Source organism: Staurois parvus, unplaced genomic scaffold (assembly GCF_062004578.1).
Source record: "Staurois parvus isolate SC_StPar_1 unplaced genomic scaffold, SC_StPar_1.0 ptg000017l, whole genome shotgun sequence".
NCBI lineage: Eukaryota > Metazoa > Chordata > Amphibia > Anura > Ranidae > Staurois > Staurois parvus.
The window spans coordinates 8767557-8785568 of NW_028317813.1; the positions used below are offsets into that span (position 1 = coordinate 8767557).

Below are 18012 nucleotides of genomic sequence, written 5' to 3' on the forward strand. Positions count from 1 at the left end.
CAAAAGGTAATTGCAAAAGAAGTTGGATGTTCCCAAAATGCTGTATCAAAGCACATTAATAGAAAGTTGTGTGGAAGGGAAAAGTGTGGAAGAAAAAGGTGCACAAGCAGCAGGGATGACCACAGCCTGGAGAGGATTGTCAGGAAAAGGCCATTCAAAAGTGTTGGGGACTTTCACAAGGAGTGGACTGAGGCTGGAGTCAGTGCGTCAAGAGCCACCACACACAGACTGATCCTGGACATGGGCTTCAAATGTCGTATTCCTCTTGTCAAGCCGCTCCTGAACAACAAACAACGTCAGAAGCGTCTTACCTGGGCTAAAGAAAAACAGACCTGGTCTGTTGCTCAGTGGTCCAAAGTCCTCTTTTCTGATGAGAGCAACTTTTGCATCTCATTTGGAAACCAAGGACCCAGAGTATGGAGGAAGAATGGAGAGGCACACACTGCAAGATGCTTAAAGTCCAGTATGAAGTTTCCACAGTCTGTGTTGATTTGGGGAGCTATGTCATCTGCTGGTGTTGGTCCACTGTGCTTCATTAAGTCCAGGGTCAATGCAGCCATCTACCAGGAGATTTTGGAGCACTTCATGCTTCCTTCCGCAGACGAGCTTTATGGGGATGCGGACTTCATTTTCCAGCAGGACTTGGCATCTGCCCACACTGCCAAAAGCACCAAAATCTGGTTCAATGACCGTGGGATTATTGTGCTTGATTGGCCAGCAAACTCGCCTGACCTGAACCCCATAGAGAATATATGGGGCATTGCCAAGAGAAAGATGAGAGACATGAGACCGAACAATGCAGAAGAGCTGAAGACCGCTATTGAAGCATCCTGGTCTTCCATAACACCTCAGCAGTGCCACAGGCTGATAGCTTCCATGCCACGCCGCATTGAGGCAGTAAATGCTGCAAAAGGGGCCAAAACCAAATACTGAGTACATATGCATGCTTATACTTTTCAGAGGACCGATATTGTTCTATGTACAATCCTTGTTTTATTGATTGCATGTAATATTCTAATTTTCTGAGATTGTGGATTTTGGGTTTTCATGAGCTGTAAGCCATAATCATCACAATTATGACAAATCACGGCTTGAACTATCTTGCTTTGTATATAATGAGTCTATCTCATATATTAGTTTCACCTTTTAAGTTGCATTACTGAAATAAATGAACTTTTGCACGATATTCTAATTTTTCGAGTTTCAGCTGTATGAATTTAATGCGTTCTCCGGGACATTTTGCACTGCGAAAAGTTCGTAAACCGAAATGTGGTTTCCCATAGGAATGCATTGAAAACCAATTAATCCGTTCCGGAGGTCAGAAAAAAGTAAAAAACAGTCTTATCTGTTCAAAACTCTTTAAAGGTGCACTTTAAAGGCATGGGGCTGGTGCTATAAACCTCCCAGGCGCAATGCATCCTGGGGAAACTTACTTTGCATTGCAAAAAAAATTCGTAAACCGAGGTATTATTTTTAATGGATTTTCATTCGTAAACCAAAAATTACGTTAACCAAGGCGTTCGGAAACCGAGGTACACCTGTATTTAGGAAAAAAACTTTATTTATTATTAAATTATTAAAATCAGTTATCCTACCGCCCTGTTCTTTTACATTCTCCTGCAAACTTTACTATCATATACTGTATGAAAATACACGACCTTTCAAAATGTTACCATGCAGGTCTTAGTAGAACCCCTGTAGTCCTCTTTGGAGACAGGTCAACTAAACTTGTAGTTGTCTGCTGCTCTGAGGCTATTTAAAGCTGTTCAAAAACCTCTTTCCTTTGTTCAAAGCTTTTTTTTTTGTGTGTCAGCAACTACAATAGATGTTATTTTAATCCAAATTACCTCTCCACAAAACCGATATGCATACAAAATTTCTCAGTTACCCATATTTGCCAGATGCTCTGAATGTATAAATATTTATAGATCTATTTTTATGTGGTATACACTTGCAGCTTGTACTACATACTGTTCTTGAAGCAAACCTGTTTTGTATAAATGTAAAAATCTAAATCAGGAGTGGATACAATATGTATAGATAGATCCTTAAATGTAAACTCCTGGATTGTAAAGAAATCTACCATTGTTGTTAAGCCCACAGCACTGCGAGGGTTAATGCTGGTTAAAAAAGAGGTATGGGCACAAATTAAAAATCTTTCTGAAATGCCCCACAAGAACAAGTGCAAATAACACTTAGTATTGTTTGAATCCACAGCTCCTTAAGTAGCCCCTGCACTCAATGCACGGTCTGATTTTTGTTTGTGCTCTTGCTTCACCCCAGGCTGAAGCCCAATTCAGGGATGTTTCTATGGGGTCACTAGAACACCAGAACTAGGGACTGCCACCTCGCAGTGGTGACTGTTCTATCACAAAAATCAATAGTAAATGATCAATCGGCGTTGTGGGACTGTGTGATAAATCAGCTGGCTGCTAGTAAACATACACAGCATGGGCAGATAGATCACAGAGCCCTGCAGTCAGTGCTGCCGGGCTGTTATCTATCTGCCCGCTACTAAACAGCATACGCTGCACAGGCAGATACATCACACAACCCTGTAGTGCTGACTGATCACTGCTTGCATTGTGTATAGAACTGTGCCTACTGCTGGAAAAGAGACCTGTCAATCAGCCTTCGTTAAGTATTCATCTCCTTGCTAGCTGCATGGCTAAACAGAAGTGAGCAGTGAAGGGGGAATGTGCTATCTGACCACACTGCTCAATATTAGGATGATTCAGGATGGATGGATCAAGATGGATCAGCATCAGGATGGATCACGGACAATGTACTACATGCACGTTGTCCCCTGGGTGATTTCATAAAGATTTTTAGATTGTAGTTTTATTACTTTTATATGTCTAGGATTAGAGTAATAGGGTCTAACACTTTATTCCTCACCTTACACCCTCCTCTTCTCTCTGGTGCTCTATGGACGGCCCTTGCTCTCCTCACAGACAAAGCTGTAGAGAAGCCACATCACTATCAACCAAACAATAGCAAGTACTGTATTATTTTGTATCCTTTTATACAAATCAGACAGTTCCTTTGTCAGTAATGAAGGCAAAATGTAAAAAAAAGCTAAATTGTTTACTGTGTTTTCAATGAAATCCAGCTGATCAACGATTTCCTTTGAGCCAGTTTGTATAACCGGTTCAGTTACAGTTAAAAATATGGAAGCTGCTATTGCTTACCTGGCTGTATTTGGCTTATATAATTTAAATGAAAGTCCATTGAACTTTATTTGAATAGAATAATGCTAGGAGCTACTTGCTTGCGCAAAGCAAAAAATGAAACACTTATTTTAACTTTTTTTTTGTCGAGTTCCACATGATTCACCATGATTTAAGCCAATCATCATCTGTAATTATTTTGTGTCATCTGTTTATTTCTTAGCAATGATGTACTAAGTGGAATGACCAGTGCACATTCAGAAAATACCTTAGCTGTTTCTAAGAGAAAACAACATTCTCAGATGTGCATCTAAGTGAAACATCAGTAAACTTTAATGGCCAATATACCTAAAATAGTAAAACACCTTATTGTACTTTCTAATACCTTCATTAGCTAAAATAGCCTTCTCTGTGTTCTCCATTGACCCTGGGCACACCTTTAAGGGTTTCAGCTTCTCCAACAAAGATTCACCCACTAGCCAATGAAAGTGTCTCAGTGACCGATAAAGGTGCTTATTGGATAGAGGGTAGGGTTTAGCTCCACTGGCAAGGTCTTTGCCAAATTTAGGGGGAATGGTCTGTAATAAATCAGAAGCGATGACCCACCAGGTCGAGAAACAAAGTAATGCACCTATTAGAGAAGTATGCATCGGAAGGGCACACAAAAGAAGTCCTTTCTAATTATTATTAGTAATAAAAGGCACCACAAGGTACTTACTCTTACACAGGACTTTACTTTCTAAAGTTTATGAAGGTCTATGGATTAACATTAAGCATACAAGTATGTCTTTAGGACCCTAAATGCAGCCATGTTGGCTATTTGGACATGTTAGAACCAAAATTGGTCTCACTGGAGTTTGTGATGAATGAAGCATATAATACATATGTAGTTATGTCATCTTTCAAATATACCTGGAAAGCATGCACAACACAATATGCAACAAAGGAAATGACACCATGTTTTGCTTCCAGTGGTTTAATTCTTTTCTTTTAAACACATACAGCTTACATTCCAAAATATACAAACAAAAAATACCCAGCTTGAACCATACGTTCCACTATACATCACACAGACCAGAGGTAAAAGATAGAGAAGAGCACAAGTGAAAAGAGTCTACTGAGGCAAACAGCATCAATTAACTGAGGAAAAGAAAAAAAACATGTAGAATAACCAGATTACAACCAAACAATATCAATAAATATCAAATCAATCATCACTGGATTAAACAAAATGGTCCCTAATGTAAAAATTGCACAACATAGTCTGAAAGAGCAAAATGGCAGCTCAGGTTTATAAATGCCACTTGTTTTCAACACACCAGGGCAGAAAGGGATTTAGTATACCCAGGATTCTATAGGTAGCCATTCTGGGAAAATGATTAATTCTGACACAGTCATAGGGGATCAAGGCTGCAACTTTTTCCAAGATTGCATAGGCATTGGCACTTCATGCCTCTACATTTCTTCCACCAGCTCTTTCCCAGCCAAGCCCTAATTTCTACAGTTTGTGTTGTGAGTCACCAACATGTAGGGCCCCATTTATAAAGCAGCCATGTTGTCTTAGTGTGGCCCTACCACTGCTTTCAAACAGTATGTTTATAAAGCACAGAGTTGTGCTTCAAAAATGTGCATTATGCTTCACAACTCCAAAGCAAAAGTGCTATTCGTTCCATTTATTTCATTTTTAAAAAGCTGGGAGAAAGAGAGCCTGGTCATATAACCTACCATTCATGTGGCCAGCCTCTCCTCAATCACGGGGTTCTGTTTGCAATACTATGCAAAGAGAACTCCGTGGGACACTACAAGCTCCACACCACAGCCTGCCTTTCATGCACGGAACGTAAAAAGTAGGTGCAGTTTGGAGTACAATGCAGTGTCCAGTTATAAAAAGGCCCCGCAACAGTAAAAAATATTTAACAGTATAAAGATTTAAAAAACTGCCATGCCTTGCCACCCGAATTTCACTTCAGACAGCTAATTCCAACATACAACTGTGAATGAAGCATCAAGACAACGCTTCATTTAACTCAACAGCTTGGCGTGCTTATCTACCACCAGCGGCAGAGACACAGGACATACATCATTTGTGGAAATAAAGTCATGTCTTCTTTTCACAGATGACATTTAGGAAGTATGAGACAACTTCCCTTCCATGAAAAAGGACTAGGTGTGCATAAAAAATCCACACGATTGAGAATTTAAAGGATCCCTTTCCATTACTGCAATAAAAAACACAGCTCTGATGAAGGGGACACATTTGAGCCCCAAACACGTGCTGTCTTTTTTGATACAAGGTTCTGAATAAAATATAAACCTAGACTTTGTATGTTCTGCTTTTGGCTCCTCGAATAAAGAGCCAACCTACGGCCATCACTTCTGGGAGAGTTGCTTAAAGGTAATCATTCCCTCTGCACTGCTTAAGACCTGACCACAGCTTCCTTCATTTGCCTTTCCATAACATATAAGAACAAGTGAATGAACATGTATTCCTGAAAACCATACTGTGCCCCAATGTATTTTCTGAACAAAATACTGCTAATATTTCACCTGAACATATTAAGACAGATAATTTGACATTTTACCTTTATGCAAGCATTATTTTCTACAGTGTAATTAAATGGTTACAATCCATTACCTTGGCCTCTAAGACCATTTCTTTGCCTTTAGTGTGGTCTTTCATTTTGAAAGCTTCAGCTGGAAATATACACTAATGATTACAAACTTTCAGCAGATTTTTGCAGCCCTCAAAAAAGAGATGACAAGTGCTGCATTCATGTACATCTGTCTTTTCCTTTTCTGACCTGCAGCATCTGCTCTCACTGCCAACCAAGGTCCTTTTACAGCACATATTCTGCTAGAACCTGATGTCAAGTCTTTTCTTCCTTTCTGTGCTATTTAGAAAACACAAGTAATGAGAAGAACAAAGTTACATGACAGGAGATGTATTGGCAGTGTTCGCAATCAGAACAGGAAAAGAAAATTTTCTTAGGGTAGTATTCATGAAACGGCACATAACTTACCAACCATTTGCTACTGGGACAAGTGTTGGAAGATTTACTGCATTTGTAAAGTCTACCCAACAGCCAGATTTTCCAGCACATTTGCCAGATTAGGACTCTTCTTGACATTCACCAGTAATCAAGGTCTCAGGATATTTACCATATTTATAATATGACCAATATCACGTTCAATGGATCTGAACTCTTTCAAAGATTTTTCTTTTTCAAATGGCAAACCATTAACTTTATCACTAATTCAGATCAGATTCCTTTCATTCCACCCAACCAGTGAATGTCAAGCAAAAAAATTAAATCTAGGCACATGACTATTTTGTTTTAAATATTTATGCCCCAAGATCTTATTTAGTAGGGTATGTGGAGCAAGATCTATTTTTGTTGCTATAAGCAGCAAATCATATCCTTTTAGTTTTCCCAGTGCAGAATTGTAAATAGTGAGAATAAAATAAATAACAATCCTTCACTTAGATACTTTGATCAAATAAGGCCTGGCAAAGAAAGCTGGTCAGCTGGTAGTGAGCTTAATATAGAAAATTTATGATAACCTGAGAAATAAACCTTTTGTAAAGGAAATAATTGGTAGGGGTATCTCATATAAGTAAAGTAACAATTAATGGTAACAGTAAGTTAAGAGATGTGTTTTGTGTTTCTAGAGGAACTCCAGAGACATGACTGTAAAGTCAAGTTTAGCCATTCATTATTGCTTAACCTACCAGGTGTTCAAGCTCACCATTTCAGAACTCTTTTCAAAATCTTAAAGGATATGTTCATTAACAAAATAAATAAATAAATAAATACATAAATAAATAAATAAATGCACATTTTTCTTGCAGTTTTTTTCTTAGGAGCCTGTAAAGCACTGCACACGGAATCAGCAGACGGCAGGTGCAATGTCAGGCTCCTGCAGAATGTTTAGTACAGCAGCCTGACCGTACCTCTCATATAGGCTGGCAGTTACTGAAGTCCAGGAAGACCAATGAACAATGCCCCCACAGTTCATTGAGAACTACAAGCCATCTGCTGCAATGGCTGACAGTACTTGTAGTTCATTCACTCACAGAAATCTGAATGAATGACGGAGCTGTGTGGGTGGAGCCCCACACTGCCACCCTGTTTCTGAATTGTGACAGCGGGTGCAGGGAGAGGATCCCCTGCCTGCTTTCAAAATGGGGGATTGGATTGAGGTGTGAGCAGATGCTTTAGTAACATGTTACTATAGGTAAACGTATTCTTTACTCTACTCGAATTACCTCCTTGTATGGATTGACTTATCTTAATCATCCCTTGCTAGCATGTGTACATTTATGTCATCCCTCTAACTGTGTGTATCCCATTGTTCTCATGTAACCTAAACTATATATTCAGAACCAGTTAATGCATGGTCCACAATGAATTAAAACGGTCAACTGGTATTCTGAATGCACTTATGTGGTCAGAAGCACCCTCTGAACTTGGTTGAAGTACCCCTAGGATACACACGTTATGAATGGAAAAATATGGTCCAATTAAACATTCAGATCTGCTGGTGTGTGACCAACCTAATACAGCCTACTTTAACTTAAATAATGGATCAAACATGGCATGCTATAAATGTATGGATTTTTATGGTGTGTCCAATATTGGAATTCTGAATACGGTCTTGTAAATAACACAGGCTGTACAGGATAGACATTTACAACAGACTACAGACCTGAATTCTGAAGACTAATTTGGGGCAGAATAGTAATGCTGTCAACCTTGAGAGATTCTTGATGTAAAGAAACCTGCAGGGATGTGCAGATATAATCAGGTATAACTAGACAAGCCAAAGAAGAAATCTGACTCCTGGATAATGCCTTTTGGAATTGTTGGGGTGTAAGAAAACAGAGGCAAATATAGAGTTGAATGGTTCTGATTTTTGCTGGAAGAAATTGAAGTGATACTTCTTTCAAATGTATTTCATGGTAAGACAGCCTCCTACATCTACCAAATCTCCAGTAAAAAGGGGTGTGGCTTCACTTTGCCACATGTTTGCTATATTATTTATATGCTGGCCAACATTTGCAAGTACTACTACCCTTGGCTGTAGAGGTGGATCCCTGTGGAAATACTGACATGAATGATATGCTCTGCAATACGTTATGTAAGGGAACTGACCAAATACTGTTAACAAGCATAAAAAGCTGGTCATATACTGCTCGAATTTGGGAAATATGCCCTTTTGGCACCACCCAGCTCATCAAATGTCAGTTTTTCAATCAACATATGTGGAAGGAGCTGGGTGGAAAACTGACAGATAAGCATGGACTGCATCCAATCAAATACAGTCACTGTTCAGGTATTCAGGAGCCCCGGAGCCCCAGACACCCCCCACCCGCTGCTAAAAACATTAACCAGCACAAAAGAAGGGGGGAATCTAAAGGTGTAAGGATAGCTTAAGCCTTGCAGAAGGCACCTTGTGGTGCTTACCAGTTCCTCTAATAAACAAAAAAGCCTCTTGCTTCACGAGTCAACCCACAGTCCCAAGTGCATAGTTTGCAATGGCTTCAACGTCACCTTCTTCTCATTGTTGAAACCACACCCCACAGTCTAACAAACCAAGGAGAGTGCCTTTATTGTTAGCTTAGGTGTCCTCATTTGTTTGTAGGAGGGCACGATGTAGTTTACACCACTTTGGTGGTGAAATGTTAGCCTTTGTAAACAATTGACACAGAATCATGGAACTACCCTGGGCACAAATAAGGTCTCTCTGTATAATAGGTTTACTAATGTAATTATTTATACATGTCAACTCTATCTGGTCCACTTTAATATTTGCATCAAGCCTGCTTTATTTTGTTTAGGACTGTGTAACAAAAAATCTTTAAAGGTGTGTTATTTTTTTTTGGACCCATTTATAAGCAAATACAAATGTAATGGTCAGACAGGTATGTTGCAGCACTATCAATGCTATAAGCAAGACACCAAACGTTCTCTTCTTTTATGGAATGCTCCAGTTATTAATGTAATTGGATGCATTTTCAAACACTCAACAAGGCAAAAATCGAACCTATGAGTACCAAAAGCAAACCCAACAAAAATATGAATCTGGTTGAGTGTAATATGGACACCTTAATCCTCATCCCCTGTATGTCTGTCTCAGTTTTTACAGGGCATTTCCACAAGAACAAGGAGAAATTATCCAGAAGGTGAAAATAGGTGCACACACAAGATACACTATTTCACCCTCAATTTTCAACTAAATTATCAGATATGGATGGAATTATTGTTAATTATCTTCAAAAGTACCCCCATAGAATAAAAATGCTCCTCAGCAAGATGTGAAGCATTAGGCATTTCAGTTGTTTTTGAATTGCACCTCCCATGATGCTGAGCTATCTGTTTTGTACTACAATTACCCATCCTGTCTAAAGGACACAATATATTACAATTTGTTCTGAATTAGAAAAAAAAAAACATACGAAAAATAATTTTGTTCTGTATTCCCAGTTCCCATCAAGAAAATAATCCCCATTATTCCATCTGAAAACATTCTGCACACAGAAAAAAAGGTCACTTGGAAAATCTGTTTCAAATCTATGATGTAAAGATGAATCACCTTAACACTAAATCCCTGTCATGCCTTTAGCTTCACAGAGAGTAACAAGTTGCAAATCGATTCACCCTAAAACCATGAGCACAAAGTTCTGTTTTCTTTCATATACAGAATAATTATCATGAGAAAGCATATAGGAAAAAAAACAAAAGGAAGATTTCACAACCATTAAGTTTGAATAGAAGTGTCATTGCAGATTATAAAAAAAATTTAATAACATTTAATGCAAATAGATGCATGTGTTTTTACCAGCTGGATAAACTCCCAGTGATGTAACTGACAGGAGGAGTGTAGACTGCTACAGTGACATCATTGGGAGCTGCTCCAGTCATTATAAATAAGGGTGGTGAGGTTTTAACTACTGGAGCACAATGTGCTCAAATAACCTCTTATTTCATTACAGCAGGTGTTTAGAAATTAAAAGCACAACCCACATGCACAGTTCATATACATTTAACTCTCCCACTGGCTCAAGACAGTTGCTAAGGTAATACTATGGCTTTTGCAGTCAGCAGTAACAATCAGAGCATACCAAATCCATTTTGATTACAACCTTTGAATCTTTATTGCATTTTAACACCTCTATTCAAACAGAGCATAAAAGCCAACTCTTGTGTGTGCCACAAAGTGGAGCTCAAGAGTGGCGGAATACCATTATAGTACTGCAGTGCAAACTCTGTGCTGATTTATACCACAGTAGATATCTGGAATGAGTTCCATATTCAGTAGATTACAGATTATCCAGTTTTATAATAAAAGGTGGATAGATTATACAATGGCCTTACAGTAGTAATTCAAGTTACACTGACATAATAATAAGACCCAACCTTAATGAACCTTTTCTTCAAAACAAAGGAAAGTACAGTTTACTTGGTTGCATCACTAAACTGTCTTGTATGAAGCATTGAAACAACCTGCCTTGAAAAACAAACACAATAAGCCAAATACATCTCTCAGTCTTCAGCACAGGGAGCTTCCACAGAACGTACAGACACAAAACAGCACAGCTCCCGAATCCTCGCCTTACCGACCCTGTCTACAGGGGGTAGATTGCTATGGCATGTACTGCCAAATCTCACAAGTCCTCCCCCACCCAAAATCTCCAAAAGGACAAATAAAGAGCAAGTAACAGCAGCTGGATGAGTCAGAAGAAACACAGCACCCGATAAAAACACCCCAAACCAAAACGGCAAAGTAAGCGAGTGTGGGACCAGAAGGGGTGGGTTGGTCTGTGTCAGAAGCCAAACCCATCCTGCTCTGGCTGAGGAGGGAATTTTGGATGGAAGGGATTGGGGAGAAAGAGTCAGGCGCACACTGGGGAGGCAGAGGTAGGGATGGGAGTCGTTACTTCTTGTTCTTTAGTTGGTTGGCTAGCCAGTCCAGCCCCTCGTAGAGACCATCTCCACTGGTGGCACAAGTGGACTGGATGTACCAGTTGCGGTGACGCAGAGAATGAAGGCCCAGCTTGTCTGTGATCTCAGCAGCATTCATTGCATTGGGAAGGTCCTGCACAAAAATTTTAAAGGAAGAAATTAGGTGTAGGCTTCAAAATGCTTTGCGTTTCATCCAAGATGTAAACTCCAGGATCTGATACACACTGCTAGCAAAGCAGGCCCCTAGATGTACAAGAAGATGATTTATCAGTTGTTACAATATCACAGAATCAGAGATTTTGGTGCACGTCACATAAATAATACACTTATTTTAATGTGAAGGTATACACACTTTATGGCCTTATCTTCAGGTCAGAGAAAAAAATAATGCAGAATTTTTAAATGATAATGTAACTGTCAAAGCCCTGCAATTTTCCTTAGCATGACTTGCAAAACTAACAAGTGATTCTTTTTTTTTTCTATGGGAGTCCAGAGCTGGTAGTTTAACAGTACAAAACTGTGGCTCCCATAAGTTTTGACAAACAAATGCATACCTCACATTGAAGCACCCCTCAACACTACTGTAACCCTCCCTTATCTAAACATTTAATTTTCCTCTAAAATAATGACTTGGTACTAGTCTCCAGTCCCACAATTAACCTATAACTTATAGCTAAACACTTAAACCTTAAATTGTGGTCACAAAACTTTATCACTTAACCTAAGCCCTAGAATGTGTCCTTAACACCTAACCACCCCTAAACTGATCCTTAACGAGGATCCCAACTGTGGAAGCTGTATCAAAAAAAGCATTAGTCAACATTGCCTGTGGTCTCTCTGTAGCCAATCTTTTCCCCATGTTGACTTACAATGCCTTCCATGTTCTGCATGGTGTGTGTGGAGGCGGCCATCTTAGTAGATTCAGTTTAATAAAATGGTTTTGCACTATGTTGGATTCCTCCCTTTTTCCCTATTTAATGAATTATTGAAGCCTGTCCTGTTATCCTGAGAGCTGATGCCTAGATTGAGCAATGGATATCTATAACTGTTTTATAACTTTTATTTATGACCTACATATTAGTTTAAAGTGGTTGATTTGGATCTGTAAGTTTACAGTACCTTGGTTTTCAAAATGTTTAACAAATAAATATCTGAAAAGTGTGGCGTGCATCTGTATTCAGCCCCCCCCGAGTCAATACTTTGTAGAACCACCTTTGGCTGCAATTTCAGCTGCAAGTCTTTTTGGGTATGTCTTTACCAGCTTTGCACATCTAGAGGGTAAACATTTTGCCTATTCTTCTATGCAAAATAGCTCCAGCTCTGTCAGATTGGATGGAGAGCATCTGTGAACAGAAAGTTTCAAGTCGTGCCACAGATTCTCAATTGGATTTAGGTCTGGACTTTGACTGGGCCATTCTAACACATGGATATGCTTTGATCTAAGCCATTCCATTGTAGCTCTGGCTGTATGTTTAGGGTCGTTGTCCTGCTGGAAGGTGAACCTCCGCCCCAGTCTCAAGTCTTTTGCAGACTCTAACAGTTTTTCTTCTAAGATTGCCCTGTATTTTGGCTTCATCCATCTTCCCATCATCTCTGGCCAGCTTCCCTATCCCTGCCGAAGAAAAGAATCCCCACAACATGATACTGCCACCACTATGTTTCACTGTGGGGATGGTGTGTTCAGGGTGATGTGCAGTGGTAATTTTCCGCCACACAACATATTGCTTTTAGGCCAAAATTTTTGGTATCATCTGACCAGAGCGCCCTCTTCCACACGTTTGCTGTGTCCCCACATGGCTTCTCGCAAACTGAAAACAGAACTTTTTATGGCTTTCTTTCAACAATGGCTTCCTTCTTGCCACTCTTCCATAAAGGCCAGATCTGTGGAGTGCATGACTAATAGTTGTCCTGTGGAGAGATTCTCCCATCTGAGCTGTGGATCTCTGCAGCTCCTCCAGAGTTACCATTGGCCAGTTGGCTGCTTCTCTGATTAATGCGCTCCTTGCCCGGCCTGTTGGTTTAGGTAGACGGCCATGTCTTAATAGGTTTACAGTTGTGCCATACTCCTTTAAATTTTTGGATGATGGATTGAACAGTGCTCCATGAGATGTTCAAAGCTTGGGATTTTTTTTTTATAACCTAACCCTGCTTTAAACTTCTCCACAACTTTATCCCTGACCTGTCTGGTGTGTTCGTTGGCCTTCATGATGCTGCTTGTTCACTAATGTTCTCTAACAAACCTCCGAGGGCTTCACAGAACAGCTGTATTTATACTGAGATTAAATTACAAACAGCGAACTCTATTTACTAATTAGGTGACTTCTGAAGGCAATTAGTTTCACTGGATTTTAGTTAGGGGCATGAGAGTAAGGGGGAGTGAATACAAATACACGCCACACAGATATTTGTAAAAAGTTTTTAAAACCATTTATCATTTTCCTTCCACTTCACAATTATGTGCCACTTTATACTGGTCGATCACACAAAATCCCAATAAAATACATTTACGTTTTTGGTTGTAACATGACAAAATGTGCAAAATTTCAAGGGTTATGAATACTTTTTCAAGGCACTGTATTTCTTTTGGGGGACAAATATGGTGGTAGAGGACTGGACATCTTTTTTTTGCTGCTTAATTTCTGTAGAAATATCTGGTGATCCTGCCAGTTGCCCTTGTGCCCTTGTTCATTCTTACCATGCCAAGAATGGAAGCAGAACTGTGCTGGTGTGGTCAGTTTGCATCATTATGCTTCTTATATTGAGGTGCAGGATGCTGTGCATATGTACTTACTGTAGTCAGTTCATCTGTCACACCCTCCCAAACAGCTGTTCTTCCTTTGTGTGTATCATCCATTCTAGAGGTTTCCCTTTTGTGCTCCACACTGGTAGTGGCTACAGCTGTGACTGGCTAAAGGACAGTCGGTCTTTATTCCAGCATCCTGATTGGATGAAAGAAAAGGAGCAACTCCAGCTAGTACTAGTATGGACGGCAGAAATGAAACCTCTGGAATTCATGATACACATACAAGGAAGAACTATGTGATATTATTACATGCCTGGAAGCTGAATAATCATACAAGCCCACTGCTATACAGAATGGAAGGATTTGAGGTCATGTGTGCTTTTGGTGTTGTACTTTCTCATATATGTTAAAGCTTAAAGAGGGCCATAGACAAATTTAGCAGGGACAGGCTGGATTTTGATCATTATGTAGCTGACGCTGCTTAACAGAAATCGTTTGATCAACTTATGTCAAAAGGGACACGTTGGAAAACATTTGTCGATCAGCGGCTCATCAGTGTATTCTGAAAGCAGCGAGTCGGCTGAAATGATAAAGAAAACTACCCATCTCGGTTTAGATAAAATAAAAATAAAAAAATCAGCACAAAGGACGATACTTACATTATTGAGAATTGTCCCTTGTGCTGGTTGAAATGTACTTTCTGACTATAGTAAGTACATAGTATTACTACGTACATAGTAAGTACATTTCAACCAGCACAAGGGACAATTCTTAATAAATGTAAGTATCGTTCCTTTGTGCTAATTTTTTTTTTTTTTATCCGAAGTCCCCCCCCGATGCTACAGGTGTTATAATAGCTGAGGTGCTGTAATTTATCAGATTAAGAACTCATGTCAGAGCATCCAGCAGAGAGAACAGTGAGCAGATCATTAGTGACGTCACAAAAACTCACACCAAATCTCCTGAGACCAGTAGTCAGAGGCAGCAGTGCCATAGCTCTCACTGCAGATATACAGTTATGAGGCTGTAGTCATAGGAATGCTTAGGCACAGTCCTCCAACAAATGAATTGCTATTTTAGGAGGAGTTCAAGACAAAAAGGCACTGACAGGGGTACTTACAATGGACAGCTTTTATTTATGTAAAGCCTTTACCCAAAAAAAAAAAAAAAGTGGCTTGTGTAACTGTTTAAAAAAGTGTTTGCTGGAAGTTGGTTTATTAGTTACTTATGTAAAGTCCCATCTAATTCTACTAGACCAGGGGTAGGCAACCTGCGGCTCTCTAGCTGTTGTGGAACTGCATTTCCCATGAGGCATTGCAACATTACAAAACTAACAGATACAGCTATGACTTGCAGAGGAATGATGGAACTTGTAGTCCTGCAACAGCTGGAGAGCCGGAGGTTGCCTACCCCTGTACTAGACCATCTAACTCTACCCTCTCCAGACAGTGCGGCTGTCCATTGTTCCTGTATGGATAGAGGAGCCACCCTCAGAGATGAAGTGTCTTACTGGCAAGATTACCAGGTAAAAATGAAAACTAAAAAAAAAAACCCTGAATGTAGCCAGCAGAATAAATGATTGCTAAGTTGCAACATCACATTAAATCTTTGTTTTTGGGTTTAATACCACTTTAACCTCTAAAGTATCATCAGGGCTGGACAACATACTGCAGATGTGGATGCATGGTGGTTCTATGCTGGGCTGGCCAATATACACTATCTCAAGAAATTACCATGGTCTACTATCTGTGTATGCTCAGATATTGACAAATACTATATTGAAACTCTGAGCACACAAATAATATAGCAAATGCAGTTGCACATACTCTTTTCTATTGTCAGTTTTGCCCAACTATGGGCTTGCAAGTAAATAAAAGGTAAAATGATCCTTGATTAAAAGAAAAACTCAAACATTATTACATTAACCCCTTCATGTGTACCCCCAAAGTCCTTATCAAGATGGGGCGTACTTTCCAATAACATGACCACTATGATTTGCCACCACAGTGGACAAAGGTTTGGGTGTCCTTCCTGCAGGCTCTTGATCAAAATTAGACAGGGAGCTGGACAATCGGCCACCGCGCACACTCAGCAAAGAAACTTCAGCTACCCTGACCGCATATGTATGGCGTGTGGGTGTTAAGTTATGTGATCCTCAAGAGGTTAAAATGTTATTTAAAAAATAATATAAACAATTCAATTAAAACAAAACCAGTGGAGTCTCTGTGCTCATGACATTTAAATTGTTGCTGAATGTGGTCTCTTCTCCTCAGCATGTCAAAAATTAGCAGATCTGAACCTGCAAAAAATAAGCTACAGTCCCACAGTACAGCAGGAGCTTCCATAGGTCTGTGGTGGACGAGATAGTCACAGACAAAACAACTTGATGGTGTCAGGTCTGGACATCATGTTAGTTCATCTCCTACTGGCTAAATGTAGTGATTTACTAACTAAATGTCATGCCTTTCAGTTAGACCAGAGTTCTTTGACTTTGTTCTTTTACAGACAAATATATCTACTTGACAAAACATGTGTATACAGTTTAAAAAGCAGTGCAATTTGTTAAGGTTCAATGCACACAGGCTTTACTTCAGAAACCTTAGAATGCTATTGTGGGATATTGGTAGCATGCTTCCTAGAGCTAATGTATTTAATTACTAAATAAACTAACCTGTTTATTTGCAAACACGAGCAGAACAGCATCCCGAAGCTCATCCTCTGCCAGCATTCTCATCAACTCTTCACGTGCCTCATTTACTCTTTCTCGGTCATTACTGTCCACCACAAATATTAGGCCTGATAAAACAGAAAGACACAAATCATTATGTTCTACTGTTCTTCTACCATTGGTAATCCCATCACTTTTTAAATCATTACTACATTAGTCTAACTTCTATAGCAAGTACAAAGTTAAACTGGCTTATTTATTAAAGCTAGAGGAAAAAATGTTTAGATTGTAATTTTTCGAGTACTACTTTGATTATGAAAAAAAAATAGTGATTAGCAGAATTACAAACACTTTTTATTTATAAAGAGGTATGGCAAGAAACAATATAATTAGCATTTACATTTAGAGACCATCCTTACTTCAGCCTTGGAGGGTGATGCATTATTCTTTAATCTTGGATAAGGAAATATGCTTTTAAGAATTCTGTTTCCTGGGGACCAATGAAGGCACCTGGCTCCTTATAGGCCAGTTCACACCACATGCAATGCAGTGCTTTTTTTCCTGGATCAAAATCGCATTGAAAGTATGTTACATGGGTTCCAATGGCATAATTCAGATCAGTGCAGTCAGTTCCAGAAAAAAGTACATGCTGCTTTTTTTCCTGCACAGAACTGTACTGTAATGCATCAAAAAAGAATAAAGCACCAGACCTCACTACAGTGCCAAGAAAAGGATGAAAAAAATATTTTAACTCCTCCCATGATCCTCTTCTGGTCACATGCACATCTGGACAAGATGGAGCACAGAAGGCTGTATCTGGACACTGATAGGCTCCATCAACAGGGGATGTAACCAATAACGCCTTTACTAGCAGACATGCAGTCTCACAGTGCAATAGCCATAACCATGAATAAGCCTGCCAGTGCAGACATCTTCTCTACACAGCAGCACACAGCACAGGAAGGACATTTCCAGGGGACAAATAGGAAGTGATCTGACCTGGGGGAAATGGTCTTAATGAAAATAAAGAATTTGCAATTGAAATGACCCAAAAAAGGAGTAAAAAAAGCATCAGGAATGCATCCGGAAACGCATGAAACAGGAGTTAAAAAAACGCATGCAGAAATGCATCCTGAACGGATCTCGAGGATGTTTTTGTGGTGTGAACTGGCCTTAATGCTGCAATCAGCTGATGTCCACGCAGAAGCTTCTAAACTCTTACTTAAAAGGACCCGGTCAACAACTTAAAAAACTGCAAGTGAAAGCACAGAAAAAGCAAGTATTCTTAAATGCTTACTTGCAGGATTTGTTCCTGTCCATAAACAATTTTTATAGACTTGTCTCTGAACGTGCTAGAAAATGAGACTACTAAAAAGTAAATTCCCTTACACAGTCCCCTTCCTCCTTGCATGTCATAGTGCTTTTCTTTTGGAGAATGTCTAATTATTGTCTGTGCTAGCCAAGCTC

General features: G+C 39.5%; 1 protein-coding gene across 2 annotated transcripts in view; it reads right to left on the reverse strand.

Annotated features, from left to right (window-relative positions):
* Positions 1–4130: 4130 nt before the first annotated feature.
* ARF3 (ARF GTPase 3) overlaps positions 4131–18012 on the reverse strand; it is a 35760-nt gene continuing 21878 nt past the window's right edge. For both annotated transcript variants that reach the window (XM_089679465.1, XM_089679472.1), the window contains exons 4-5: positions 16549–16673; positions 4131–11267 (exon numbers count right to left, since the gene is read on the reverse strand). In XM_089679465.1, coding sequence (XP_089535591.1) covers positions 11106–11267; positions 16549–16673 — 287 coding nt within the window. In that variant the 3' untranslated portion in view covers positions 4131–11105. The remainder of the gene's footprint in view (positions 11268–16548; positions 16674–18012) is intronic.